The following is a 22,442-nucleotide window of genomic DNA, read 5'->3' on the forward strand; positions in this document are numbered from 1 at the left end:
ATATATATATATATATATATATATATATGTATATAAGTGGTGAGGAGTGTGTGTCTCTTTTCTTGGCATGGCAGTATAGTTGTAAATGAGGACCACCCTCATACAAGCAGAGTCTCAAACACCACAAGTTAACTATCACCTTCAAGAATGCAGCAAAGCATTGATTGGCCCATTGTGTCCTTCATTCAAACTCAAACAGCCAATGAGGATGTTCTTGATCATGAATGTTATGTTATAACATGAAAACATGTCTGAGTCGTACTGTATTACCAATCAATGCAATGTGGTTAACTCTTGCATAAGATACACAACCTACTTTACAAATATATATTGAGGTAAACAAGATAAAAACTCTGTGGGTGTGTGCATGTGTGCATTTTTGTCCCCCCCACCACTGCTTGACAACCAATGTTGGTGAGTCTTATGTCTCTGTAATTTAGTAGTTTGGCAAAAGAGACTGATAGAATAAATACCAGGCTTAAAAAAAAAAAAAAACAGTAGTGGGATCAATTTCATTCAACTAAAATTGCTCAAGGTAGTACCCCAGCATGGTTACAGTCTAATGACTGAAATAAGTAAAAGATAAAGATTTGGACTTGTTTATTGAAAAAATTTCAAAGTGGTTTTGTAAAGGAAAATATATGATTGTGTGCATGTAAATAGAATGCTCTGATAGTATACTGGAATAAAATATGAAACTATAAATTTATCATATATAAATTGCATTTATACGAGTACTGTACTTCAATGTTATGTTCTTTCAGATTATCTGTACAGTTGTGTATATTTTGGTTAAGAGACTTGCCATACAGCATCTAAAACTTGTGTTTCTGGTTATAATGTCTTGTGTTACTGCGACTGTTCACCAGGATGATGACCCAATGCTATAGTTTTGCTGCCATTCACTCACTGGAAATAGTTGATAGACAGACGAAAATTTATCATTATTCATTTACTATAGAAAAAAGGAAAATGTTTAACTGTCTTAAGCTTGGGCCTCTGTATCTGACCTTACCCTCCAACTGGGTTTCTGAGCCAAAAAATAAACAGTAGCATATACAGCAAGATTGGAAAGGAAGGACATTGTGTATAGGACAATGATGCTCATTTGCAAGCATCTCTCTATATCAAGACAAAGACTGAGAAAGAGAGAGAAAAACAGACAGACAGATAAAGAAACACACACATGCAACCACATACACAGCTTAAGAGTAACAATTTCAGGTAAACTAATGAACAAAACTGGCTGCATCTTCTTTACCTATGTGTGTTGTTCATTACCGCTTTACTGGGAATCTGACAGAGATAACATTTAACCTATTCCTGCTATAGCAGGAATACGGCATGACAGGCTAAAAGACAATAGAACCATTAAATAATGTAAGATATAATATCAGTTGTTGGTTATTTATGCTAGAGAAGTGGTTGAAATGAGATGCTGTGGCCTCCCTCAAACTGCTTATGTGCCGTAAGCAGTTATTCATAAGTTTGTGCTAATAATCGGTAATAATTAGGCTCGTTTTCAATATTTTATTAGCAGTAATAATTGTTGTACATAGTAGAGGTGCATGGCTTAGTGGTTAAGGTGTTGGACTCATGATTGTAAGATTGTGGTTTCAATTCCCAGACCAGGCGGTGCATCATGTTCTTGAGCAAAACACTTCATTTTATGTTGTTCCAGTCCACTCACCTGGTGACAATGTATAATTCAGTGAGGGACCAGTGTCCCACCCAGGGAAAATTATATATATCAGAGAAACCAGGAAACCAACCCTATGCTCCTTATGAAGAATTGGAACTAGCCCAGTAGTCTGATGCTCATCTGGCTCTCTGGTCTATAGCATTTGGTCTCCCATTCACAATACTGCTGCATCAGACTTAGGACAATTTTAGGCCATGTTTAAAAATAAACAAGTGCATGTCATGTATGCTGGTAAACACTGTACATTTGAATACAGATATGAATATTATTAGTCATACAAATGTATACACACTTGTGTAAACACAGATTCTATGAATAATACTAATGTTTTATGCATAGGTCGCACTCTCTCAGACTCCAGAAGGTGCTAAGGAAGTTAAACCACCACTACTACCACCACCACCACCACCACCACCACCACTATTACAGCTCAGCTTTTCTTGTATTATTTCTAGCAGGTTTTCATTTGGAGCATTTATATTCTCATTAACTGGAGTAAACAAGGGTGTCATGTATGTTAAACATGGGGAAACATGGGGAGTGATGAGGTCACAGAAATGTTGGAAACCACTGGTCTAGTCCAATACGATGATGGGATGGTCATGGCTGGAACATCTTTGATCATAGGTCTGCTTTGTCAGAGAAGACGTAGACTAAAGAACAACATACAGATGCATATACATATTACACACACACACACACAGGAGTTGGGGTAGGCATTAAAGTATTGAATAGAATACTTTGTAGCATTCACTGGCCCTCTGTCCAAATCTGACCAAGGTTAAATTTTTTTTTGTCTGTCATTTCAAGATCAATAAATAAAGTACCAGTCTAGTACTAGGGCTGGATTCTTCTCTGTCTGTCTGTCTCTCTCTGATAAAGAAATTAGGTGTATTCAGACCAAGAGAAAACCAGGCCCATGGTTCCCCCTGGCATTTAAGCTATCGAAGACACACAACATCTTCCAATTCCAGCAGAAGCTGAGAGCATTGAAAAGTAAAGAAGAAAGGATACACATACATACACCAGCATATTGACATATCAATTAAGTGTATAGCTATATTGATTCCTGCAAAAAAAAAAAAAACGAAAAAAAAAATCAATTAAAAACTTATCTTCACCATCATCATCATATCTATTTTTCCATGCTTGAATGGGCCAAATGTAATTTGTTGAATAAAATATTCTACAGCTAGATGCCCTTCCTGTCATTAACCTGTACTTATTTCCAAGGAAGGTAAATATTTCTTCATAACTGGACAAGTCTTTCGTGAAAGATTGGACAACGTGTATAGGACAGTGATGCTCATTTGGAAGCATCATTCTATACCAAGACAAGGACTGAGAGAGAAAGAGAGAGACAGACAGACAGACAGACAGACAAACACACACACGCAACCACATACACCCATATAAACACCCATACACCCTGTGCTTCTTTAAGTTTCTGCCTAACAAATCTATCCACAAAGATTTGGTAAGTTCGAGGCTATAGTAGAAGACACCTGCTCAAAGTGCCACAGAATGGGATTGAACCTCGTAATATGTAGTCAGGAAGTGATATGTATGTTTCTAATATCATTGGGGGTTCTATTAGTTACAATGATGAATGGTCTAATTGATTCAAACAATGGCACAGCCTGCTGGTAAAATTAACATGCAAGCGGCTGAGCACTTCACAGACACGTGTACTCTTAATGTAGTTTACTTCTCAGGGGAATTCAGCAAGGTTCGGAGTGTGATAAGGCTGGCCTTTTGAAATACAGGTACTACTCATTTCTGCTAGCTGAGTGCACTGAAGCAACATGAAATAAAGTGTCTTGCTCAAGGACACAATGTGCTATTCGGAATCGAATTCATAGCGTTGTGATTGCAAGCTGAATACCCCAGCTACAAAGCTATGTGCTTTCCTTGTGTTTGATAAGAGTATTGAAAGCATACACACGCATGCAAAAAAACAAACACGCCCACATGCATGCATACGCGCACACACACACACACACACAATGGAATTAAAATTTTAAATCAGTATAAAAATTCAACCAAAATATTCTAAAATTTGAAATTGGAAGCTGGTGTTAAATGTTTTTTTTAAAATTTTACCTTACATATTTAGAATTTTAATTCTTTAGTGTTCAGATTTCTCTGTCAAATGTAATTGCTTATTTACTCACATTAATATGAACTCGTGGAATCTGTGGAAATTCCACAAAATGAGAAAGATTAAGAGAAGCTATTTTAGAAAATAAGGAAGATTTTTTGTTTATTTTGCTAATTTATTTCACTTCCAGTCACAATTATATATCATAGGGTTTCAAAATTTCCCTCTGCTAAGCACCTTATATTTCTCTCTACCTCTTCAACAAACTTTTCAATCATATAATTCTCCTCTTCATGTCTTACTCTTTTACTTGTTTCAGTCATTAGACTGTGGCCATGCTGGAGCACCACCTTTAGTCGAGCAAATCAACCCCAGGACTTATTCTTTGTAAGCCTAGTACTTATTCTAATGGCTCTCTTTTGCCGAACCACTAAGTTACAGGGACGTAAACGCACCAGCATCGGTTGTCAAGCGATGTTGGGGGGACAAACAGACACACAAACATATACACATACACACATATATACATATACACAACTGGCTTCTTTCAGTTTCCGTCTACCAAATCCACTCACATGGCTTTGGTCGGCCCGAGGCTTTAGTAGAAGGCACTTGCTCAAGGTGCCACACAGTGGGACTGAACCCAGAACCATGTGGTTCGTAAGCAAGCTACTTCCCACATAGCCACTCCTACGCCTGTATTCACATTTTCTTTTCACCTTTCCCTCCCCACCCTACAGCACATCATTAACACTACTCTCTCCCTTTTTTTTACTCACTATCTTTTTCTCTCACTCCTCGCCTGTCTCTTCAACTAACCATATGATGTATTTGGCTTTAGTGCATTATTATATCCCTCTCTTCTCTACTCACATTTCTCCCCCCCCCTTCTCTCTCTTTCTCACTCTCACTCTACCTCTCACTCACTCCACCTCTCTAACTAAAATATAACAGGTGGATGAACGACGCAGATGATTATAAAGACAGTCATGCCGTATCTTGTAGTTTTGAAATTTCAATGATGCGATTATTTATTTTTAGAATAATATTGTAGGGTAAGTGTAAGAGACCGGATCTGGCCAGTTTGAAGATAAACAGATAAATCATTTTGGCCAGATATGGCCAGTTTAAATGGTCAAAGTGTTAATACTGATTTCAATTTTGGCACAAGGCCAGCAATTTTGGAGCAGAGGGTAAGTTGATTTAATTGACCCCAGTATCTAAATGGTACTTATCTTACTGACCCTGAAAGGACAAAAGGCAAAAAAAAAAAAAAAAAAAAAAAAAAAAAAAAAAAAAAAAAAAAAAAAAAAATCGACCCAAGTAGCATTTGAACTCGGAATGTAAAGTCAAGAATTGCCGCTAAGCATTTTGCCCAGAATACTAATGATTCAGCCAGCTTGCTGCCTTGATTAGAAATTTGATATTAACTAGTTGACACCTTGGCATCTATGCTTCTGATATTTGTTTATAAAAATATCTTTTGCTTTTATTAATTCTGAAATTTCAAACTGTAAGCAAAACAAATATATTAAGAAATAAAAAAAAAATCACATCACTTTGCACCATATTTTGCCTAATGATCTTTGATATTTTCATGATGACATCACATGATGAACAAATGTTGAGCATCCTCTTGCCAATATAATAATGATGATGATAATAATAATAATAATAATGAGCTTATTGTATATGTTCTACTTTACAACCTTAGAAGAAAACTATTTACATATCTAAGAAACACACACTCACACACGCACACAGCTGTCAAAACATAATTAACAAAAATTTCCCGACTAACGAGCATTGTTGTGATGGCAAACATAAAATCTTTGGTGATAAGTACAGAACACATATAAGTTTATAGCCAACGAATAATCGATGAGATGGTGTGGTGGTGGTGGTGGTGGGTGATGGTGGTGGAGGTGGTGTAGAAGTGCAATGATGTGATAACAGTTACTTAGTTTAACCACTGCACAGTTACAACATGAGGAAATGATAGAGGTTGCAGACATTTGGAGCAGCACAAAACAATGTAATAATGCTGTATTATTAAACACTGCACACATTGTAAACATTGCACCAGTAACATAGTACACCATTGTAGAACCAATGAGAGAGTCTCTTTATGCATATAGGAAAAAAAAATTAAAAAAACAAACAAAAAAAACAACTTTGGATGGTCCCAGCTGGGATGTCTTTAATCATAAGAGTTACTTGTTCAGAATCGACCTGGGGTTAAACAACAGCTTATTGTTAAAGAATTGCGGGTTTGACTGACTGAGATAGCTGATCTGTTAGAAATCACAACTAAATCTCTAAAAGCGGAACACATTAGATAAATTAATCCAAGAATGCACCCCACCCAACCAATAAAAAAAACAGGATGGCCACAGTTTAAATGCCTCTAATTGTTTGTTTTATCAGGGTTGGCGAGGAAGGAAAAATAAATGACAATTACATGTAAATAATGAGCTGATGAATGAAAAAGCCTCCATGCAGTCAGACGAATTGCTAAAAATAGCAGCTTATCACTCTCAAATCACTGCACACTATTTGAAAAAAGAAAGGAGACAACCCTTGATCCATATAGTTGTTAATTCATTATGTGATATTGTGTGATATGATGTGGATGTGTGTGTCTACTAGTGTAAATTGGGGTGTTGAGTTGTGTCCCTTTAATGTGGAATTGTTACATAGTCATTCAATAAATAGAGATCGATAAGGCGGCAAAATGGTAGAATCGTTAGCACGCCAGGCAAAATGCTTAGCAGAATATTGTCTGTCTTTATGTTCCGAGTTCAAATTCTGCCGAGGTCAACTTTACCTTTCATCCTATCAGGGCCAGAAAAATAAATACCAGTTGAGTATTGGAGTTGATGTGATCAACTTACTCACTCCCCTGAAACCGCTGGCCTTGTGCCAAAATTTGAAATCAATAAATGAAGAACGATATACAATGATGCAGGTATGGCCATGTGTTTAAATGGTTCCCAACCACACAGTTTTGGGTTCAGTTTCACTGTGTGGCATCATGGGCAACTGTTTTCTATTAAAGCTTTGGGCCAATGCAAAAAGCTAGTGAGTGGATTTAATAGACACAGACGTATATATGTACACATGCACACAGGTGTGTTTGTGTGCATTTGTGTGAGTGCATGAGTGTGAGTGTGTGCGTTTGTGTGCATGTGCGTTTGTGTGCGTGTGTGCGTCTGCGTTTATGTGTGCATGCGTGCGCATGTGCATATGTGTGTGTTTGTGTGCATGTGCGCGCGCATGTGCATGTATGTGAGCGAGTGTGTGTGCGAGTGTGAGTGTATGTATGCGAGTGTGTGTGTATGTGTGCGAGTTTGTGTGCGTGTATGTGTGCTTGTATGTGCGTGCGTGTATGTGTGCGAGTTTGTGTGAATATTTGGGTGTTTTTGTTCTGGGGAAGGGGACAATCGATTACATCAACCTCAGCGCGTAACTGATAATTATTTCATCTACCCTGAAAGGATGAAAAGCAAAGTCGATCCCGTCAGAATTTGAACTTAGAATGTAAAGACTGACAGAAAAAAATAATCAGGAAGCATATTTAGCCTGACATGCTAATGATTCTGCCAATTTGCACTCTTAAAAATGCTAATAATGATAACATTTTTTTTTTATTGTTGGCACAAAGACAACAATCATGAGGGGAGTGGCCAAGTTGATTGTATCAACTGCAGTACTTTACTGGTACTTTATTTTATCGATCCTGAAAGGATGTAAAGCAATATGCTGGGTCAAGAGAAATATTGTTATGCATTTTATCTCATGTTCTAATGCAGCGGTTCCGAATCTGGGGTCCCCGGACCCCTTGTGGTCCGTCAACTAAATTCAAAATTTCATATATATATATATATATATATATATATATATATATATATACACACACATACACGCACACATATACATACATACATACATAAAGATAAGCAGATTAAAAGGGGTCCGTGGGAAAAGTCATTTAAATAAAAGGGTTGGGAGCCAGTGTTCTAATGCTTCTGTAATTACTGCCAGAGGCAGTCCTACCACACATTAAAATAAATTTGTTTGAAATTTTGAGTTTCATTATTTTGTCCAACCCCTGTATATATATAAAATTTTTAAAAAACATGTAATAAATAAACAATGAACATATACTAAATACACAGACGAACGGAAAACAGATATATATGTATGTATTTGTGTGTCTGTGTTTGTCCCCCTTCATCACTTGACAACCGATGTTGGTGTGTTTATGTCCCTGTAACTTAGTGGTTCAGCAAAAAAGACCGATAGAATAAGTACTAGTCTTACAAAGAGTAAGTCCTGGGGTTGATTAGTTCGACTAAAGGCGGTGCTCCAGCATGGCTGCAGTCAAATGACTGAAACAAGTAAAGGAGTAAAAGTGTAAATAGGCACAAGGCCCGAAATTTGGGTAGGGGAGATCTAGTTGATTACATCAGCCCCAGTATTCAACTAGCAATTATATCATTGACCGCAGGGCATGGCAGAATTTGAACTCAGAACAAAAAGACAAAGGAAATGTTGTTAAGCGAAATGTCGTCCAGCATGCAAACGATAATTACAGGATTAATAGTAATTCTTTCTAATAACTGCAAGGCCTGAAATTCTAGTGTGAGGGGAAAAGTTAATTATATTGAACCCCCACCTCCCATAGTGCTTGACTAGTACTCTATTTTATTGATAACAGAAGGATGAAAGGTAAAACTGACCTCAGCAGGATTTGAACTTAGAACACGAAGCAAGACAAGATGCATGTCACTAAGCATTTTGTTTGGTATACTAACAATAATAACATAAATATAACAATAATAATAATAGACTAAGAAATACGATTAAATGTAATTCTTTTAATGATAATAAATCTAATAATATAAATAATAAGAAAAAAATCTGGTTAATAATTCCAAATGGAGACCAAGTTAAAAGAAACATTATTCAAGAGATTTTAAATATAATTGAAATATTCATTAAAAACAATAAATAATATAATGACATCTTTTCTAGTAATAATTTTGGAGTTGGTTATTCTACTACTAATAATGTTGGTAACATTATCTCATCCTTTAATAAATTTAAATTGAATAAGTTTTACAGTAACAAATCAATTAATGCTTCCAATATTAATGATAATAGTGACCAGAATATTATTAATTGTACATGTAGAGATAAAACTAAATGTAAATTTAATAATAAATGTAATTTGGAGGATGTAGTATATAAATGTGTGGTGACATTGAATGATGATAATGATAGGAATGGTTATAATTTAAATACTATTTACATAGGGTCGACTTCTAATAAAATTAAGTTACGGGTGGCTCAACACATGAATTCTTTTAAGAATAGAAATTTAATTAATTCTACTGGCCTTAGTAAATATATATGGGAACTAAAATCTAAAAGCATTAAGTACAATTCAAATTGGGAGATAATTTGTAAGGCAAAATCTTATCGAATAGGTAGTAAGTTTTGTTTATTATGTACTAATGAATTTAAAGAGATATTATTAATAATAAAAAATTAATAAATTCTCTAGATGAACATAAAATTAAATGTAGACATAAGTTAAATTATTTATATAATAAGTTTAGATAATGTGTTTATATAAACCCTATTTCACGTTACTAATTGTGGTAGTTACAATTCGTAGTAGTTAAATACATATAATTAACATGAGATTAGTTAGAGGACAATGCATAATTGGAATAAATTTAACTATGCTGTTTATTAATAAATAAGTTAATGAAAATATATTAATTTATAAAAACTTAGCATTATTTACGTACTTTATATATTTTTTACGTATTTTAGTTTTAGATTATTTAGACTTTAAAAATAACCCGACTGTAATATTTTCCAGTAAATGGTATACTACAGGTCGGTTTAATTATTCTAAAATACATTTTGTCATTTTACTAAATTAAATACGTACTTCTCTCTACTTTTAGTGATGTCATATTTGTCACATGGTATATTTCTTATAAATACTAAATTCTACGCATTATGTTTAAAATTTTAGTTCACAGAAATTCGTCGATATGTCACTGTATTGTTTAGGAACCTCTGTTTTGGTGGGTTGTCACCTTTTTTATAAAGTATCGAGTCTAAGGTGGCAAACTGGCAGAATCGTTAGCATGTCGAGCAAAATGCTTAGTAGTACTTCGCCTGTCTTTAGGTTTTGAGTTCAAATTCTGTTGAGGTGAACTTTGCCTTTCATCCATTCGGGGTCGATAAATCAAGTACCAGTTGAGTACTGGGGTTGATGTGATCGACTGTCCCCCTCCCCACAAAATCTAGGCCTTGTGCCTATAGTAGAAATGATTATAAAGTATCAAGTCTGTCAGTCAGTCTGGGCTCATCCTTCCTTGTCTTTAGTAAAGACAATATGAATTAAATGACTCATTAGGAAGTAAAACATGTGGCTTATTGCTGATCAACAGCTGCACCAATACACACCATACATTTGAAAGTTTGATCCTTATAAGGTTATGACATGATAGCTTATCCTAAAAACAAAAAAAAATCCTATAACTGATAACTCCACATAAGTAAAAAGTGACAGATGCTGAAAACTCACTGAGAAGGTTACAGATGTATAACAGAAAACTTTTACAGATCAATTATTTAAAGAAGTGAATTTCTACCAGTGTGTGTACATTCATTGGCAGAATGACCTTTCACAGATTTGTAAGGAAAAGCTGTAATCAATTGAAATGACCAAAGTATATACCTGTCAACACCACTATACCAGTCTGCAACATAGTCACATGGTCTTCTAGAAACAGCAACCAAATCTACCTCAAACCTGATTCTGCCATTAAAAAGAAAACAAAAACCCAAACATATTGGATAATTCCAAGCTTGTAATGCTGTATTTGAATAAAAGAGGTGATGGTCATGGTTGGATGACATTTCTTCAACAATCTACTCAGCCAAGGCTGACATAGAATTAAAACAATTTCATTACTAATTATCATAGTATTTATGAAGGCACATGGCTTAGTGGTTAGGGTATTTGACTCCTGATCATAAGGTTGTGAGTTCGATTCTCAGCAGTGCATTTTGTCCTTGAGCAAGACACTTTATTTTACATTGCTCCAGTCAACTCAGCTGGCAAAAACAAGTTGTACCTGTAATTCAAAAGGGCCAGCCTTGTCACATTTAGTGTTGCACCAAATCTCCCTGTGGAGTGCTCAGCTACTTGTACATTAATTTCATGAGCATGCTATTCCATTGATCCCTTTGGTCATGGATGACCATGAGATTGCACCTAGAAAATTCCCCTCCATGGCACAAGTCTGGGCAAGGTTGTTTATGGAAGACCAGCAGTTGTCCATGCATACCAGTTTCCCTTCTCCATGTCACCAATGTTATCCAAGGGAAAGGCAAAAGCTGATACAGCCTGGCACCAGTGACATCGTAACTCATTTCTACAGCTGAGTGAACTGGAGCAACGTGAAAAAGTAGTGTCTTGTTCAAGAACACCACACACAGCCCAGTCCAGGAATCAAACTCACTACCTTGTGATTGTGAGCTTGATGCTCTGACTACTGAGCCATGGATCACCTGGAACACTTGTCATTGTAACTGACAGATTGCCAGTTTTATTGTAATAGTAAATAAAATGTCTTGGTTTATGATCAAGTGTGCTAATATCTAATTTACTATTAATTATTGATCAAAAGTTGTTTTAAAAAATAGATATAGTATATGTGTTGTGGATCTATTTCTGATTAGTACCAAGAACAGCACCAAAGCTGATTCCAGGAAAATTTGAACTCAAAACAGAAAAAGACAAAGGCCACGAAATAAAGAAGTTTTCTTCATAACTTTTCAGACAAGTGTTTTATACTTAAAGCTCCTTGGGTTGACTAAACTCTTGAGAACAATACATATAGATATACACATGCACAAACACACATATGTATATACACATACACACATGTATATCATCATCATCATTTAACGTCTGTTTTCCATGTTGGCATGGGTTGGAGAGTTTGACAGGAGCTGACCAGCTGAAGCACTGTTCAGGCTCCCTGTCTGTTTTGGCATGGTTTCTATGGCTGGATGCCCTACCTAACACTAACCACTTTACAGAGTGTACTGGGTGCTTTTATACAGCAGTGATGAGAGGGGCTATAAGAGCCTTGTGGTACAGAGGAAAGATCTCCAGTACAAGAGGAGGGGTCTCCAGTACTGAGGTCAATCTAACTGACTGGCCTCTTCCCCCAAAATTTCGGGCCTTGTGCCTAGAGTAGAAAAGAATTGTTAACACACCAGGCAAAATGCTTAGTGGCATTTCATCCAGTTTTACACCCAGAGTTCAAATACTAGTGAGGTCAACTTTACCTTTCATCCTGTCAGGGTTGATGTCATCAACTAGCCCAGCTGCCCCTTAAAAAGTTTCATACCTTATGCCTATAGTAGAAAAGATTATTATTATATACAGGTTGTCATTGACTTACGACCACAATTGGTTCTGATTGACTGGTTGTAAGTCGATTTGGTTGTAAGTCGGTTTTATAGGCCTACATATTTTTACATTCTTGGGGTACATTCTCAGGTAAAAGTCACACACAGCATTCTGTATTATACTGGTGTTAGTCAAAAACTTCGGAGTCTCAAGCAGTCATCTTATAAACAAATATGAGGTTGTCTCAATGTCTCTGCGACAGAATAGTCATCCAACACAGTGGTGATAGATAACCAAACCTAGGGGAAGCATTTGTTAGCTGACATTATCCATAGATAGATTAATTTCTAAGAAATTTTAACCCATTAGATTTCAACTGGACTATTTATTATTGCTGCTGGGAGCTGGCATGCCAATCGTCATAAAGGCGATCGGTTCTAAGTCAGATAGGTCATAAGTTGACGACGACCTGTATATCTATTGATTAAGTATGAGTATATATACATATTTTCATACATTGTATATATTATTATAATGATGATGCCTTTGGTGTCAAAATTACATTGATATCTGTCAGGCGGCTGATGAGGGTACTTCCCTGGTTGTGTTAAACTGGATTTCTTTCTGTCATTATGTCTAAGCTTGTTTCTTAAAGCCCAGTAGTTTTTTTTTTTTCCTGATTTTTGCTTTGATATGCTCAACTAAAATAATATATATTTAAGCTCATTGTCATTTCTGTAGAGTTGATGCTAGTGTCAGATGTAATTTTATTAGTATGGTTTGTAAATAATTATAATGTAACAAGGTCAACTTGCAGATATAAAGTGAATAAAGAAGCTTTTAGAATTAGGTATATATCTAAGGTGGCGAGCTGGTAGAATCATTAGTGTGCTAGACAAAATGCTTAGTGGCATTTCACCCATCTTAACATTCTAAGTTCAAATTCCTCTCAGGTCAACTCTGCCTTTCATCCTTTCAGGATTGCTAAAATAAGCACCAGTCAAGCACTGGGGTTGATGTAATTGACTAGCCCCTGCCACAAAATTTTAGACCTTGTGCCTATAGTAGAAAGGATTGTTTATATATAATTTAGAATATATTATATATATATATATATATATATATATATATATATATATATATATATTAAGAGTGTGTGTGTGTGTTATTAATGTATAATTTTGATTATGTTGAGATCATCATATAGTAACTTAATTACATTATCATTACATATATTGTATCATTTTTATTACATGTGTTATTATTACAATTATGTTACACATATTATAATTATATTATTCTTCTAAAGTGTATAATTATTGTGTGTGTGTGTGTGTGCATATATATATATATATATATATATTATGCGTATATTATTTTTTATATATACACTTTCACCATATCTTGTGTGTGTGTGTGTGTGTGTGTGTGTGTGTGTGTGTGTGCGCATATGTGTTTTGTAAACGTATAGATACACGCACGCATACATACTACATTGTATTAATTTCGAAAATGCTTAAAAATTGTTGAGAATTCGCAAAATATCTAAATTTACCATTTTGCGGTATGTGATACAGGTATTAAAAAGAAAAAAGATATAAACAAGGAGACTTGGAATAAATTCTTACATTAAATTTATACCATGCAGTTTCATAACTATATATCCAAGTGTAAATAATTAAGTACATTGTCCATTTAGGGTGATAGCACTTTCAGAGCCGCTTGCTCGACAATTTGGAGTCAACGACAGTGCATATAGGTAGTCGCAGCTATTGCTAGAAATATCATCCGATAAATCTGCCGCAAATTACACCCTACCTTGTTATATAAAAAGGAAAAGGATGCGGGCGAAAAACACGTTAAGTAATTTGGTTTTGCAGTTTTAGATACCCTTTAAATATACGGGATTGTCGCAACTGGAATGGCTTTGATCATAAAATACGTTCGATCTTAGTTGACATGGTGTTTAACAACAGAAGCAACTCGGTCCCGTCAAGGTAGAGAAGGGATCAGAAACTTTAGCAATAATATTGATTCTTCTCCTTTCTTGTCATTAAAAGGGAACAGCGTGCAAGCAGCTGACTATTGTCAGGCAGGCGGCAGAAACGCTGCATAATTTGTCATGTGTATTCCGTCGTTGTCGGCGAAGTGGTGATGCTTCATTGAAAAGCCATCACAAACCGGCTTGGAGGCAAAAATCTCAGATCAGACAAGCAGGAAGAAGAATAAGAAGTGGTGCATCAAAAACACATCAGAAAGCAGTATGATGGTGGAGGTAATGAAAATGTTAGTACCTCCATGCTGGAACAACCAGACTGACGGACAACAAACCGCTAGAAAAATGCGAAATTCGAACAGTAAAACATCGCTGAACAAGCTGTGTTGAAGTGAGAAGGAATCATGCCAATCTTGAAACAGGAATAAATATATTGGAACCATTCCAGTCACACTTTGTTCTATAACCACCGATGCGTTCGCTTACTCGAACCACTAAAAATAGCAGCAAAATCTTCCTCAAATTGTCCGTTAGTTTATGTAACTGTTTATTTCTTTTAAGGAAATTGTATAATGTAATCCTAGATATACTGTGTCTGCAAAGAAGATAATACCATTAACGCTGGTGTCTTTATGGGTGACTGCTCGATCGGGCACCGACCTGCAGTGTAAGAGCACACGATTATGTACGCACGATCTGAAGATTTTAACATTGTTGTTTACAGCAGAAACCAACAGAAATGAAGATAGGGGATAATTTTAACAATGACCGAAAATATCAACGATAGAAAATATCATCATTAGTGTTGGTTGCTTAGAAGAATTATATAACAAGAATAGAAGCAGCAGCAATAGTATCGGTGGTAGTAATAGTGGTGGTAAGATGGTAATTGTGATGTCGGTTAGAGAGAACGTGTCGCAAATTCGTCATTTTTATTAAAACCAAGAATGTTTATTATAAACTGCACACACGTACGCGCACGCACACACACACACACACCACGTGAGAAAGAGAGAGAGTAAAACGTGTGCGAGATGTGTAATATGCACGAACACATGAATACCCATTCAAATATGCAAATATATGTGTGCATGAATGTAAGTGCAGATTGCGTGTATGTATGAGAGAATGTGTATAGATGCGTGCGCTTATCGTAGCATGGGAAACAAGTATATATAAAAAATTATGATTATTATTATTACTAAATTGTTAGAACTTCGTTACTTTAGGGCAAATTATTCACAGATAATTATATTCATTTATCTTTCGCAATAATACAAGGCTACTACAAACCTTTATTATAGAGTTTCTACTAAGCCTTTTAAATTACCTTGCTCCTAAACTTAATTAGTGCGCGCATAATTATAAATAAAGTGTTAAATATTAAATTTGAATGTGTGTACGAAAGTGGTGATTTCTTAAAATATACATACAAATATTAATAATGAAAATAATTCTGTTTAATTTTTGGTATAAAGCTAGCAATTTTGCGGGAGTGGGGCAAGTCGCTTACCTCAGTCACATTACTTGACCAGCAATTATTTTATCGACCACGAAAGGATGAAAGGCGAAGTTGACTTCGGTAAAATTTGAACTCAGAACGTAAAGAGCCAAAAGCTAGCAATAAAGCTCGTCGTCTGAATAACGATAATAATGATTCTACTATAGGCACAAGGCCTGAAATTTTGTGGGCAGGGGTCTAGTCCATTACATCGACTCCAGTGCTCAACTGGTACTTATTTTATCGACCTCGAAAGGATGAAAGGCATAATCGACCTCGGAGGAATTTGAATAATAATAATAATAATAATCTTCTAAAAGAACACTGAAGACGTGATGCTCACATCGTGTTGCAGCGAAGAATCGAAACTGGGTCATCTGACACTAAAAATGTGTACTTGCAGTAAACAATGCATTATATAAACATACATAAACACGCATACAGTATACATACACGTATATACTTATATAAACAAGCGTATTTGGAAGGTTGAAGGTGCGGATAGATAGATAGAAAAATTATTCCGAAATATGCAAACATGCACAGTAAATTTAAGGATACAGAAATGAAATAAACATAATTGTAAATACGACTGAACGCTTTCTACACATATTTTTATGTATGTGTATAAATATATACGTAGATGTATGTGTACATGTGTGTACAAGTAAAACCTGAAACGCAACCCACTGTTTATACAGATAGAGAAAAAAGTAACACATCATGTGTTTTTCGCGAAATTAGCTTGCGCTTCTTAATTTATCGTTTCCCGTTAGGAACCTCATCAGTACTAAGCTACAGCATTATATATATATACATATATGTATATATATATATATATATATATATATATATATATATATATATATATATATATATATATATATACGCGCACAAATATGTATGTATTGAAAAGAAAGGTCACGTTTACCTTAATCAAATGATATATTTGTTCGCAGTCGGAGCTCCTGCCCTCCCGGACCGTAAATTTCCGTGTGGTAGCCATACTGTGGAAACAAGACGACGAATTGTAATATTTTTTCTCAGAGAACTTCTATGTCAAGCGTATTTATACAACTATTTCTTTCTTTCTTTCGCCTTTTCCTTCTTTCTCCTTCCTTCACTTCCTCTATCTCTCTATCTTTTCTCTTACTCCTCTCGCTCACTCCCTAACTCTTTACCTTTCCCTCCAGCTCTTTCTCTACCAAATCTTTCTACTTTTCGTTTCCAATTCCTCCTCTTTCTCTCCCTGTCTGTTACCCCCTACTCTTCCTTCTCTTTATTCCTTCCTCTCCCGATCTCCCCTTTTCTTATTTCCTCTGCCTTTTTCCTCTCTTGCTCTCAAGCCCTTCACTTTTCCTTCACTTCATATATATCTCGTTGCCTTCCCTTTTTACTCACTCAATCTCTCATTCTTATTATTTTCGTTACCCCTCTCTCATTTTATCTTTCTTATTCCCCCTTAAATCTCTTCTTTCTTTTCTACCTACTTACTTATCGCTCTATTTTCTTCTCTGTCTCAAGCTTTCTGTCACAATCACTATCGTTATCTCTCCCTTCTTTTCGACTGTCTTTTACTCATTTAACTAAATTCTCCTGTCATCATTTCTCTCAGAGGCATGATCCTCTTTCCGTTTGCGATTTTTCAATATTTGAAAACGAACCAAAATGAGAAAATTTCACAAAACCGGGCCAGGGTCATGTGCTATATTTAATGACCCCCATAATAATTTCAGCTGCTTTCTTCTTCTTCTTCTTCCATTTTATTTCTCTGTTGTTTATTTCTATGTTCGTTATCTATCTATCTATCTAGCTAGCTAGCTAGCTATCTGCCTGTCTGTCTGTCTGTTGCCTGTCTGTCTATTTCTCTTTTTATTTTCGTCTACGTCTATTATAAACATCGCATTTATGTACACATACATACATGCGTACATACATACATATTTTTTTTATATAAATACACGCGCGCACACAAGCACGTAACACACATGCATACACATAAATACACACGTCTGTACAAGTACATGGGGGAGGGTCTTTGGTGTTGCGGTTTTCTTCATTATACACAAAAGTGCTCTTTTAAGTCGAAATTCAAAGGCATATTTATATATCTAATTGAATACACATTACCAGCACTTATTTTTCAGCTGCTGGTCCCGCTAAAATCAATATTGTAAAAAGTTCGACTCGATGCAGTGATCAATATTCAAAAAAAAACCCCTAAAATTTATAATATTTTTTTTGTCTTTCTAAAGTAGTAAATAAATAATTCATTAAACGATATGTCATAAACCTTTGCTTTTTAAATATAATTGTTTAAACAATAACATTTTGATCGAAAATGTATAAATATATCTGTAAATTAATTATAAAATGATGCAGTTTTTTTCTTTTTTTTTTACCCCCGAAGTTCGATGATATCGGCAAATACCTTCGGCTTCGGAAACATGTTTCACTCCTTCAACCTTCGCTCATCCTTCAACACACTTCTCATTGTTTCTATGTTTCTAATCATTATTATCACACAAAATTCCCGCCGAGGTCAACTTTGTCTTTCATCCTTCAAGGGTCGATATGGTAAAATACCAGTATAGTAGTACTGAGGTCAATCGTATCGATTAACCTACCTCTTTCCTCTGCTTGGCCTTATGCCAAAATTTGGAACTATTAGTGTCAAAAGAAAGATGTATGGATTAAGCAAGACCGTTTGAGCGTCGGACAAATTTATCATACGGTAGTATGCGTTTTATGGTTCTTAACGTTCTGCGTTCAAATTCCTACGAGGGGCAATTTGTTTATTTATTTATTTATTCACAGACAATTATATTCATAAACCATAAACTATTATTACTTACCAAACCGTGCTCCTAAAATTAATTAGTTCTCGCATAATTATAAACAACGTGAAGTATATTTGCCACTTAAATGTGGCTGACCCCTAAGGGTGGATGTTACTGTTGCTTTTAGCCCCAATGTACTTCACCTTGTCGTGCAGTTACTGTTAATACCTCGTTCAGAGATTTAACATTGCTTATAAACAACGTGTTAAATATTAAATTTGTGTGTACGAAAATGGTGAGTTCTTAAAATACACGTAAAACTATTAATGATAATATTAGTTCTGCCAAATTTTGGTACAAGGTCAGCAATTCTGAGGGTGGGGAACCGATTACATCGGTCACGATAGAATGAAAGGTACAGTTGACCTCGTTAGACTTTAGACTCAGAGAGACTAATGAGTCGGAAACTAACAATTTAGCTCATCGTCTGAATAACGATAATAATAATTTTTAAGGTGGCGAGCTGACAGAATCGTTAGTACGCCAGGCAATATGCTTAGCGGCATTTCGTCCACCCTTACGTTCTGCGTTCAAATCTCACCGACGTCAACTTTGCTTTTTACCTTTTCAGGGTTGATAAAATAAGTACTAGTAGAGCACTGGGGCCAACGTAATCTGCTTACCCCTTCTCTAATATTACTGGCCTTATGCCAATATTTGAAATCAATAATAATAATAATTCTTTCTATTATAGGCACAAGGCCTGAAATTTTATGGGGATGCGGTCTAGTTGATAACACCGACTCCAGTGCTCAACTAGTACATATTTTATCGACCCCGAAAGAATGGAAGATATAGTTAACCTCGGAGGAATTTGTGCGTGTGCGAGTGCGCGTGTGTGTGTGTGTGTGTATGTACCATCCTCATTGGATGGTATATAACCTCACCTTGAATAGGAAGCCGAAATTTGCCAGTCAATTTCCCACTCCCGATCACCAAGCTTTTTGACAGTTTTGGTATGTATGCATGCACGTACGCACGCACGCACGTGTGTGTATGTCTAAGGGGTTGATTAAAGAAAGGGACAGTCAAATACTGTTTTAATATAGGTGATTCAGACCTTCTCCATAAGTTTTAGGCCTTGTCTTCCTTGAAATAGTCATGATTTACATGGAAAACACGGGGGAAGGGATAAAACGCGTTTTGTGTGTGTGTGTGATGGAGAAACAGAATTCAAGGAGACTAAATGGTGGTCTTGATCAGCGCAAATGTTTACTTAAACGTAAAGAAATATTGTTTCGGTATGCTGCTGGTGGGCTCACCATCGTAATATCAAAAGTTTCCTTTCCCGCTCGATTCGTGTGAATGTAGCACTCTGTACTTGAATAAGCAACTTCCTTTCAAGTTGCTTCTGTATTCTCCTGAGATGTAATGAGTATCAGAATGTGTGTGAGAGAGAGATATAGAAAGAGGGGGGGGAGTGTGTGTATGTATGAATATGCATGCATGAATGTTACGTACGAGGTCTGATCAACAAGTATCCGGACTGTTGCCATGATAACGAAGCTAAAGCACGCTGAGTGAAGTCGTCCGGCACAGATTGACCTTAAACTCTGCTGTGCATGCGCACTAAGTTTTAACGTTCTAGCTCGCTTCCGCACCACACGATCACACGCTACACACCTTCCTTCCAAGCACTGTTGTAAACAGCGGAAGTGATCTAGAACGTTCAAACTTAGTACGCATGCACAACAGAGTTCAAGGTCAAACTTTGCCAAGCGGCTTCACTCTGCGTGTTTTAGCTCCGTTACTATAGCAATAGTCCGGATACTTATCCATCTGACCTCGTACATACATAAGCGCAGGCGTGGTTATGTGATTAGAAGTTTGCTTCCTAACTGCATGGTTTCGGGTTCTGACCCATTGCATAGCTCTTTGCATTTACCTCCTCATGCCGTTACGCATTTTCCTCACCTTGGAGAGAATCTCCACGTGGTATTACCACGAAGCGTTTTGGCTGATTCGACGCTGACTTGTTTGACATCATATATCTTCATGTTTTCTCGTTTTAATGTCTCTCGTTCTCTCTCTCTCCCTCCCTCTCCTTTTTCTCTATGTGTGTGAGCATATTTCTCTTTATGTATAAGAGGAAAGGGAAAATGTTCAATTAATAAATGTTCCTCTCTCAGCTTTTCTATTTGCATGCATATGTTTCTGCACGCACGCGTTTCCTTTCTGTGCCAAAAACTACAGTCGCCCAAACAGGTTCAATGTCCAGTCAGCCGTGCCAAATCATCAGCGTCCAAACAACCTTGCCCAGCTGTCTCATTCTGTACCAGATTAGTCTCCCAATTCCTGGCATCAATGAGTTTCAGATCAGGACGCCCACATAAGTTGTGTTTTCTTCGTTTTGACACGGATTTCTTCAATTATTTATTTTTACTATGCCTTTGGAAATAATGGTGGGCAGCTTTTTATGAAAAAGTTTTGAAAATTTATGATTTTGTTTACCGCGACCTGTTACCTCCACTACCAATTTTGGCGTTTTTTTTTTTTACACTATACCCTTAAATACCACGGGAAAAGCCTTTTCAGTAAAAGAAAATTTTTGAAAATATTTTGAGACGAAAAGCTTTGAGATTTTAAAAAAGATTTAATTGTTGTTTCTAACACATACCGTGGAGGCGCAATGGCCCAGTGGTTAGGGCAGGGGACTCGCGGTCATAGGATCGCGGTTTCGATTCCCAGACCGGACGTTGTGAGTGTTTATTGAGCGAAAACACCTAAAGCTACATGAGGCTCCGGCAGTGGATGGTGGTAAACCCTGCTGTACTCTTTCACCACAACTTTCTCTCACTCTTACTTCCTGTTTCTGTTGTGCCTATAATTCAAAGGGTCAGCCTTGTCACACTGTGTCACGCTGAATATCCCCGAGAACTACGTTAAGGGTACACGTGTCTGTGGAGTGCTCAGCCACTTGCACGCTAATTTCACGAGCAGACTGTTCCGTTGATCGGATCAACTGGAACCCTCGTCGTCGTAAGCGACGGAGTGTCGACAACAACTAACACATACCACGAACACCTTCCCACTTTTTATGTCTTATCTGTTATTTCCTTCAGTCGTTGAACTGCAGCCATGCCGAGGCACTTTCTTGATGAGTTTAGTCAAACAAATTTACATCGGTACCTTTTTTATTCTGTCGTTCCTTTATGACGAACCACTATGTAACGGGGATGTAAATAAGCCGGATGCAATTGTGTGTGTATGTGTGAGCACAAACACAAAGACACACACACATACATAAACAGATACACACATACAACGAGCTTCCGTACAGTTTCTGTCAACTAAATTCTCTCATAAGACGTTGGTCAGCCTGGGGCTATAGTAGAAGATACTTACCCAAAGTGCCGTGCTTTGGGACTGAACCCAAAACCACATGGTTGCATAGCGAGTTTCTTAACCACACAGTCATATATATGCGTGTGTGTGAGTCTATACACGCACATACATACACACATACATACATACATACATACATACACACATACATACATACATACACACACACATACATACATACATACATACATACATAGGCACGTACGTACGTACGTGCATGCATTTACACCAAAAAATGCCAGAAAACTTGGTGATCAGTGGTGGGAAAGTGTCCGGCGAATTCCGGCTTCCTATTCAGGATGAGGTCACGTTCCATCAAACGAGGAGAACCCGATAAAATACCTATGGAAGAGGTATGATGCTCCCACTTCCTTACTAACAGAGGCAATGTATGTGCAGATTTGTATGTTTTATGTATGTATTCTCATGCATGTAGTTGCATATCTCGACATGCTCATACATATTTAAAAGAATGGATTAACAGAATTCAAAGAGAACATGAAGCATA

At 36.4% G+C, this 22,442-nt stretch overlaps 1 protein-coding gene across 2 annotated transcripts in view; it reads right to left on the bottom strand.

Annotated features, from left to right (window-relative positions):
- LOC106869093 (diamine acetyltransferase 1) overlaps positions 1–17,363 on the bottom strand; it is a 97,324-nt gene extending 79,961 nt beyond the window's left edge. Inside the window, exon 1 of one of the 2 annotated variants that reach the window (XM_014914622.2) lies at positions 16,681–17,363. Coding sequence is in view for 1 of the 2 variants with exons in the window: in XM_014914621.2 (XP_014770107.1) it covers positions 16,681–16,755 (75 nt within the window). In the remaining variant the exon portion in view is untranslated. The remainder of the gene's footprint in view (positions 1–16,680) is intronic. The other variant, XM_014914621.2, reaches the window with a different exon arrangement.
- Positions 17,364–22,442: the final 5,079 nt, after the last annotated feature.

This window comes from Octopus bimaculoides, chromosome 9 (genome assembly GCF_001194135.2).
Source record: "Octopus bimaculoides isolate UCB-OBI-ISO-001 chromosome 9, ASM119413v2, whole genome shotgun sequence".
Classification (NCBI taxonomy): Eukaryota; Metazoa; Mollusca; class Cephalopoda; order Octopoda; family Octopodidae; genus Octopus; species Octopus bimaculoides.